At 40.2% G+C, this 9,111-nt stretch overlaps 1 protein-coding gene across 1 annotated transcript in view; it reads right to left on the reverse strand.

The window, feature by feature from the left end:
* Window positions 1–6,648: 6,648 nt before the first annotated feature.
* LOC106935745 (prospero homeobox protein 1-like) overlaps window positions 6,649–9,111 on the reverse strand; it is a 24,310-nt gene continuing 21,847 nt past the window's right edge. Inside the window, exon 6 of the mRNA XM_015016383.1 lies at window positions 6,649–7,303. Coding sequence (XP_014871869.1) covers window positions 7,040–7,303 — 264 coding nt within the window. The 3' untranslated portion in view covers window positions 6,649–7,039. The remainder of the gene's footprint in view (window positions 7,304–9,111) is intronic.

Genomic DNA, 9,111 nt, shown 5'->3' on the forward strand with positions numbered 1-9,111 from the left:
TATTTTTTTCTCAGAAATGTGTGGTTTATATCTTTTTTTTCTCAGTTTCTGCTTTGGCGACTTGTTACTGGTTTTCCCATTGTACATCACATATTTTGACCTGCAGTTATTTTCTGGCACAAAGTTTAAATCCTAAACGTTTTGCTTTGATTTTTTAACTGAAGCTGCTTCCTTTCACACAATTCAGTTCAAAGAATGGAAAGATTATGTTAAAAATTGATTGATGAAAGCATAAATTAGGAGGAGCGTGGGGATCAGAAATGAAGACAAAGGTTGCAGACGGAAACAAAGCAGGACAGATCTTTATAGACTTTGAGGTTCACCTTCTTTTAAAGGGCTGATTCGTTGCTTCAAGTGCACACACTTTTACAGCCGTCCCTTCTGGGTAGGTTATGACTGAAAGGACAGCAGACGCAGAGGGAAAAAAAGGACAAACTTAAGAGCAAATGCATGGAACAGACTAAACAGTGTGGTCCCACTGTTTCATCGCTGAGTGTATCGGTTTATTTGATAAAAACTCCCACCTTCAGACTCAATTCCTTTGGGTGGAGTTTAGCCTTCTTTTCAGGGAGCTTCCATGAAGAGGAAGTGGGAAGAAGATGAGTGACTGGATGAATAAGGAGCGCAAAAGGATTACAAAGACTCTAAATCAGTGGAGAAAGACATGAGAAGTTCAACCTTTCATAAAGAGCAAAGCTTATGAAAGCAGATAGCTCTGAAATGTGAGTGTGTGACCACTCTGTGGCCTCCAGGTGTGTGTATGTGGGTGTGTAAACCTCAAAGTCAAAGGGCAGATTTTGGTTGCAACCACACCCGGCCTTCGAGGGAGAGGATATCTGCGCTTTCAGATGAACACAACCGGCGCTGTGTATCCGACGAATGCGTGTGTGTGTTTGTGTGTGTGAGGCGCAGCTGTGCTGTCATTTGGTGCTGACAGAGCCAGCGAGGATCCTTGAACTGGAAAGATGAGAACGTCCTCTAGAAGGCTTCATAAAAATGTCTCATTGTCCCTGCTGACCCGGCACACATAGCGGAATACCGCGGCCTGGATTGTTGCGCTCCGTGTTTACGGCATATGGGAATCTGGCATTCCTAACCCCTCCGAGTCGAACGTGCATCGCTAGGCAATCTGCTCGGAGGAAAAACCAAACAGAAAATCAAAAGAGGAAACATTTCTTTTCCTCTTGGCACGAGAGACCAACACCTTTCCCTGATTGTCCTGGCAAGATGAGATAATTCCCACTTTTCCTCATTAATTTAGTGGGAAGAGCAGCAATTAGCAGAGAATAGTGAAGAGGAGGAGCAGCAAGGAAAGAAAGATGGAAAGACAGGTAAATAAAAAAGAAGAGTAGAAAGAATGTGGCTGAAGAGGCGGTAATTAATGAACCTGCTATAATTATTCAGGCCTGTTTACGCCAACTTTGGAAAGCACACAGACTCCGGCTGAATTAAGAATTCAAAACGCTGTCCAAGTGTGCCCACTGAAGTGTACTTTCTCTGAAACCAGAATGCTTCATGACAGACTCGGTTTTCAAATCAGTTTTTGCAATTGTCAATTCCAAAAGGAAGAGTTTTATCTGACTAACATGGACAACTGCTAAGAAATCCTCTGAATTGAAGACTGGAATCTTCCAAAGTGCATTTCTGATCAATGTTAAACATCAAATACCAAAACTAAGAGCACCAGAAATCTGCAAATGGGAACATGTGGCACCTTGCCAAAGAAATCAATTACAAACTATGTTTTAACAGTTTTATGTGACAGACTAATTATTGTTCAATGGAAGAGAAGTTCAAAATTAAGAAATTCAAAATTTGTCTTTGTGACAAATGATGTGAGCATCATCTTTCAGGTCTTACCTTAGATCTCAATCAGATTTGACTAGTCATTTTAACACATCCCAAATCTTTTTCAAAAAAGCTTCTTAGAATTTTCTGATATTGGTGTCTGGCTCTCAATGGAGCAGGCGATAGAATTTCACTGACAGTCGACATTCAGACCAGTTATGGCCACAAGATGCAGATAGCATGTTAGACTGCTGGACAGTCTAAGATGCAGAGAATAAGACTGCAGATACGACCAGCTGAAAATTAGCTTCCTTCACAGGGTGACCGGACTCAACCGATGGGATTGGATGAAGAATCTGGAGTAAAGTTGCTGAAGTAAAGCCTGAAGAGCTAAACATGTAGCTCCCCTCTAAAACTATCCTATAACAACCTATTTTAATGGTTCAAAAAGCAAATATACCTTTGGAAACCTTAGCATTGTAGAGGCTAACATCCATGGTATTTCTTAGCTCCATTTTTGATGACAAATCCAATCAATGCCAAAAGAAATTAATGGTGCACAAGGATTGGCTGGTTTTCAAGTAGTGTTGCTTCTAGGTATTTCAGCTTCCCAAACTGCATTTTCTTGACATCGCTCTAAGAAAAAAAAATCTGTGAATAGACAAGTTTTCAGTAACTTGGAGTTACTGAAACTCCAAGTTTCAAAACAATTTGCAATTAGATGAATTAAGAAAAACTGAACCACGGATAGGCAGGAGTCTACTGTACATCTGAAAAAGCTACAGTTTATATTTGACTTTATTAGCTATTAGAATGAACATCAGTGGCGACTCAAAAATGTGACTTGAAGAAAACTCTTGAGTCAATTTAAGATCCTTGACGAGAGAAGAAAAAAAACAAAACAAAACTTAACTAAAGGAGGTAATTGTGCTTATTAGAGGGCACATTCAGCGGGAGGATGGAGAAAAGAAGGGGGAGAGGGAGTCATGATGGGGGACAAACCAAGGTGGAAGTTAGACGATGCTAAATTTGGCAAAAGGAGAAGACTTATGTGTGTGTGTACATCGGAAGACTTGCTGAATCGGCTGAGGTTCCAGTTTCATGCCTCTGAGTTTGACAGAGAGAGAGAGAGAGACAGAGAGAGAGAGAGAGAGAGAGAGAGGGGGGGAGGGGGGAGAGGGGAAGACGGTCCCTAGCCAGTAATGTTCCCTAAAGGTGAACGGATGGGAGGAATACGGGAGGTGAAGGCAACAATGTCGAGGAAGGCAAAGTAAATGTACCTTTAGTTTATGGGACGAGCACAACCTTTTCCTGATGTCCTCATCAGCATCCACTGATTACAATTACATGTTGTAGCTCTGCAAATTAGGCTGTTAGCTGCAAGGATTTGTATTGATTTTTCTACGTTTCAGTCAGTCTTTAATTACCATCAGGGGTGAAAATAGTTTTAAATTCTTGGGGGAACTAGCTATTGAATTGATACAAAATGGAGCTGTATTTCCCTCAACCCACTGGGGTTGAGATGCCCATGCCATGAGATGCCATGAGACCTAAATTCTGAACATCATGGCATGGAGTGCATCCCAGTTTTCCATGTCTGGCATATAACCATTCATTTTAGCTTTTAAACTGGTTATATTGATCCTGTGTCCAGACAGAGGGATAATCAGTAGGCCTAGCATCATGACCTGTTTGTTCTGAAGATCCTGCAGCTTCCACTTCGTCTTCCTAACATGGCGCCTCCTCACCCTGACTCTCATACTGATAGGAGGAACCACAGAGCTCTGTTAAGTTAAAAGCACATCTTCTGAAGTTGGGATGTTTTTCCTCCAACAGGTTCCTCAAGAATCACCTCAAACCAGACGTTGGACTGGATTTTATTTCAATGTCATTTGTGAACGTTTAAGCCTCATTTTCAACAGTGGAGCTATAAAGGTTTTCATTTTGGAGAAAATCTCATCAACATCAATATTTCCACTAAATAAGAGGCAAAAAAAAAGTTTGATAGAGCTCAGACTCTGAGCTCAAAGCAAGATGCCAGAGAGTAATAAAACTTTTTTTAATTAGACAATTCATTTAATTTCACATAATTATCACGGTAGAAGCCTTTTGTTTGTTAAATACTTAGTGAAACATATTTACCGTGTTTGATGTTTGTTGTGAATGACGTTTACTCACAGACGAACGAGATAATTAGTCCAAGTTTGTCATTTATTGAACATTCAGGAAACTACAGCAGTTGTGATGCGCCACAGAAAAGGTAAACAAAGGTAAAATAGCCCGAACAGGTGATCAACTCAAAACCACTCGCACCTTTTTACTCTCTCTCTGTCTTTGTCATTTAAGCACACCCGTTGCCGCGGCAACCGCCTGCGCTCCGCAAGCCGAGCACATGTTACTTGAAAACATTTAGTTCGTTAAGATATTAGGTTTTCAGGCTTGATATTTATTTTTGCGATTATTAATAAGCGCTCCCCTGAACACAGCGGTGGTTGATTAGTTAATTTTAAACTCCTGCTCTGCTATTTTGGTAACCGGAACGCACAGAATTGCGCAACACCTTGTAGAAACAATAATTACTGAGGTTATTATTTTTGTTGGGTCATTCATTTTAACACTTTTTTTATTTATTTTTTGTGGTTGTTGCTGTTGTTCTTTCATAAAGTTACGAACGTTTTGGTAAGGAGTCAAAGGAGGACCGGCTGGCCTCAGCGCCCCGGCGGCGTTCAGTTTGTCACCTAATGCCGAAATCGACTCAAAACCTTCCGCGATCGACGTGTTGCACCGCTGCTCTAGCAAAGCACGAATAGTTCAGAAACAATCTGAAATGGGAAAAGAGCTATTTATTAACTGATTATCTCCAAAGAGGACTCTTTAACCATAAAGTATGATCTCTGTTTGAACTTATTCCCTTTAAACCCTAAAAATAACCTTTGTGCTGACCAGTCAAAACAAACAGAAAGCAATTTGCATGTGTGTGTCTGTTTCCTGGTCATGCCTTTCTATACACACCTGTGAAATGCTACCTGACTCTTAGCATGCAAAGCGTTTCTATTTATCTTCTCATACATAGGATGCTCCGATGTGCGTGCGTGTGTCTAATTTGTCTGCAATTTGTCTTTGTTGCATTTGAGCTTCAACACCCATCTCGCTGAGCAAAAAAGACAAGTTTATGTGTCAGCGGGAAGGTGTGCGCTAATGGACGTCTAAATGCTGCTGATGTTACGTTGCGTAGTTTAAGGGCCCTCAGGTCTCCTTACACCAATATTGGCTGGAAAGAAGTGGGGAGGGGATGTGATTTCTGCAAATCGCTTTGACAAGGACACTCATGCCTAGAGCGGGCGTCCTCTTTCGCCTCATCGAACACGCGCACACACACATACACACACATGCACACACGTTATTACAACATCCACACCTCAGCAGAATCGCAAGGGGAACAGTTGACTTGGTGGTGGGTAGTTTTGAACAAAATGTGCTTAAATACATTTAAAGAAACTACTTGAGAAAATACATTTCTAACATGTCTATACATTTCTTAACTATAAATGGACATGGATGTCATTAATTACAGGTCTTTTATGGTTTACTGGACCATACATGTCCAGGATGGGTCAATTGGGTAACACTTCATTTGACTGGTTGTGAGTAAGACTGTCATGACACTGTCATAAACATGACATAACACCTGTCATGAACATGAGGAAGTCTTCATGAATATTTATGACTGTTGTCATAAAGTGTCATTTGGTAAATCATGACACTTTTAAATACAAAGTTGACATTACTCAAAATGTCTTTGTTATGACAATTTGTCATTAGCCAGGAAATCATGATCTGACATAAATTAGTTATAAAAGTATTACTGATTAAACTAAAAAATTATGTAGCTTTATGTTATTAAAGTTAAAGTTTAATCAGTAATACTTTTATAACAAATTTATGTCAGATTGTGATTTTTTGGTTAATGTCAAGTTGTCATAATGAAAACATTTTGAATAATGTCAACTTTGTATTAAAAATGTCATTATTTACCGAATGACCCTTTATGACAATAGTCATAAATATTCATGAAGACTTACTCATGTTCATGACAGGTGTTATGTCATGTTTATGACAGTGTCATGACAGTCTTATTCACAACCCGTCAAATAAAGCGTTACCGTCAATTGTACCACAAACTTCATTGCATATTTAATCTTTCTTAGTTGAGTCAATTTAAATTGGTTAGCTTCTTGTCAAGGATGTGACTTTTAACCACAGCCCTACAATTTGTGGAGGGGTCAGGACAAGAGGAGGGTACTCCAGATGTAATCTAACAGTAGTTGTGCCATTTGAGTATAAGTAGAAGTCTGTGGCCCTTAGGTGAAATAAAATGGGTGAGGATGTTCATGAAGAATCCAAGAACCAAGCCTTCATTGATCTGAAAACTGCTGGAGCACTAGATGCCCATAGTGCTGGCCAAGAAAACAGACATGGCTAAGATCAAGGGACTTGATCTCATGAACAAGACGATTGACTGAAAGGGAAAAGGTGAAGATTTCAGATCTAAGAATACAATACCAGGTTTTGAGGTAATATTAGACCACAACCTTTTTCAAAGCCTTTAGGCCAGGGGTGGGCAATCCTGGTCCTGGAGGGCCAGTGTCCTGCAACTCTAAGATGTCACCCTGGTCCAACACACTTGAATCCAACAGCTGAATCACCTCCTAAGTGCAGTGAAGTTCTCCTGAGTCCTACTAACTACCTCATTTTTTGACTCAGTTGTGTTGAAGTAGAGATACATCTAAAAGTTGCAGGAGACCAGCCCTCGAGGCCTGGAGTTGCCCACCCCTGCTTTAGACCTTCCCTAAAAGCTGGGTCTGTCTTAGGAAACCAACCAGTTTATTGGAACTCAAACATTCTCCAAGAAGAGCGTTCAAAAATCCAGTCAGAATTATGCTGGATGTCATGGTAACGGGAATGATGATGGTGGGAGTTTGTCCTGTAATTGTGTCCTTGGGGAAGAAACTTAGCTGCCTTGCCCTTGTATGGTGGACAGAAGGCCTGGTCGTGCCAGTGCATGGCAGCAATCTGACAGACCATCAGTGTGTGAGTATATGTGTGAATGGGTAAATGACTGAAACGCTTTAGAATCCTCTAGTCTAGATAAAGTGCTATACAAGTACAGGCCACTTACTATTTATCATGTGGTTGAGGTGCAACTTACTAAACTCCTGCTAACTAGAACTATCCATAGAGGAAAAGATTGTTAGCCTGGCTTTTTGGGTTGTCCATCAGTTCTCCTGACCAAACCAAAGCGCCTGACATCGAGTCTTACCTCAAAGTCGTTGGCCTTGTTGTAGTGCATGTTGAGAGCCCTGAAGAGTTCTGCGTCCCGGCTCACCGTCAGGTCTTCAGCCACGGTTATGCCCTCATTGATGGCCTGACGGGCAAACTTCTCCATCTGGATATAGTAGAACTCTCTAAAGTTGCTGAACCACTTGATCAGCTGGGAGGTGATGCACCGATTGAACTGGGAGATAAAAAAAAAAGAAGAATGTTTACGATTTAATCAAATACATCAAGAAAATTTGGGAAAGGTGGCCTTTCCCAAAAATACTCATCAAAATTAAAAATATTCTCTGTAACTGCGGTCGAGGACCTCACTAGCCAGGCTTAAATACTTAAATACTATTAATAGGCTGGCTTATGCCTATGAACCAAATTTAAATAAAACTATCCAATGTTTTCTGCTGTATCATGTATCACATCATAACCCGATGTTTGCTTTTGTCCTCGTTTGCATGACAGCATGCCTTCATCTGAGCTGCTGAATGACTGCTTGCATTGATTATGGCAATCCATGAACTTGGGAATTTGCTTTTTGTCTGGCAACGTGGATTTTCCATGCAAATAATTTTCTTGTTTCGCAGTATGAAAAAAACCCCAACTCAAACATGTAACTAAATATTTTATTTATATATTTTTCTGAGTGTTGTTACATCTTTCTATGGGAAAGATGTAACAAGAGCCTATCACTGGCACCATAGCTCCACCACAGCAACTGCTCGGAGCCAACTATGACGGTTGTAGTCATCCACCACCACGCCTAACAGTAAGCATGAAACATTAAGTTTAACATCTAACATACTAAATGAGGCATGCAAAGTTTAAGATGGAGCTTTTTTTTTAATCTCTGAGTGTTTTCTGGTTCAGTGAATTTTCTAGGATGTTCTCTCCTCTCCTGGGAGGACTAGCAATTGTCTCAAATGGCTTTCATGTGTCTTACTGAAAAGTAACAGAGTTTATTGTTTTGAAATGTTCATATAAGTCTTGTCAGATTCATGGGCCACAACATTTTCTTCTCTACCAACATTGCTGGGTTCAAATTCCAATCTGAAGTCTATCCAAATGCAGGTCCATGTTCTCCCCTGAGATATGTGGCTTCTCTCTAGTACTTCCTCCCACAGTCCAAAAACATGACTGTTAGCTCCAGTCAGTTTGCCCTAACCCTAACACTGCATGGTCATTTGTCCTGTGACAGACTTTCAGGAGTTGTGTTTGGCCCTTTAGTTCAAGCGAAAGGAACTCTAAAGGCTGCAGCATACCAGTCATCTTGGTCTCTTCATGTTCCCACATGACTAATCACTGAGTGCAGAAATAAGGTCCATTATAAGAACCAAAGATGAGCAAAAGGTGTGTTCACACCAGGAAAGTCCTTTGGTCTGCTCATTTTGTCAAGACCAAAAAGCAGACTTTATTTTCTGCGTTTGCTTTCACATTATGCTTTTTGGAAATGAACAAAGCCACATGTAAGGCAATCATTGCTCCCATTGGAAAGAAATGACAGGGGAGGGACAGAGTGTAAAATGTCTAAATATCTAATTTATCACATTTTATAAAGCTCATTCGAGGGTTATTCTAGTAAGAGAAGTTGGGGCTTCATTTTGGCTTCATTATGTTGCTTAGATGTTTTTAATTCTGTAGAAAAGCTGCCATAAAGACAGAGAGAAAACAAACTGCTGACCAGCAGTCTCCAGAAAGAAGAGACACGGAGGAACACAGACTAAACTGCAAGGACTGAAGACTTTAATGCTATAGACTTCCACTATCTCCACTACTCAGATAAAACAGGAACGTTCTTTTTATAAGAAAAAAAAATTAAAGATTTTGTCAAGATTTGGTTCCGTTTTTTTGTTGTTGTTTTAGATCATTTAAATTAGTTCACATCAACTGTTAATTACTGGGCAGGCGTTTGACAACATTTTAGCCTTAAGTAGAAGCAAAATGTGTAGAAAAACAAACAGTGAAAATACATGTGTGTGTTTGTGTGTGTGTGCG

Source organism: Poecilia latipinna, unplaced genomic scaffold (genome assembly GCF_001443285.1).
Source record: "Poecilia latipinna isolate Pla-1442-1.1 unplaced genomic scaffold, P_latipinna-1.0 Scaffold2013, whole genome shotgun sequence".
Lineage (NCBI taxonomy): Eukaryota > Metazoa > Chordata > Actinopteri > Cyprinodontiformes > Poeciliidae > Poecilia > Poecilia latipinna.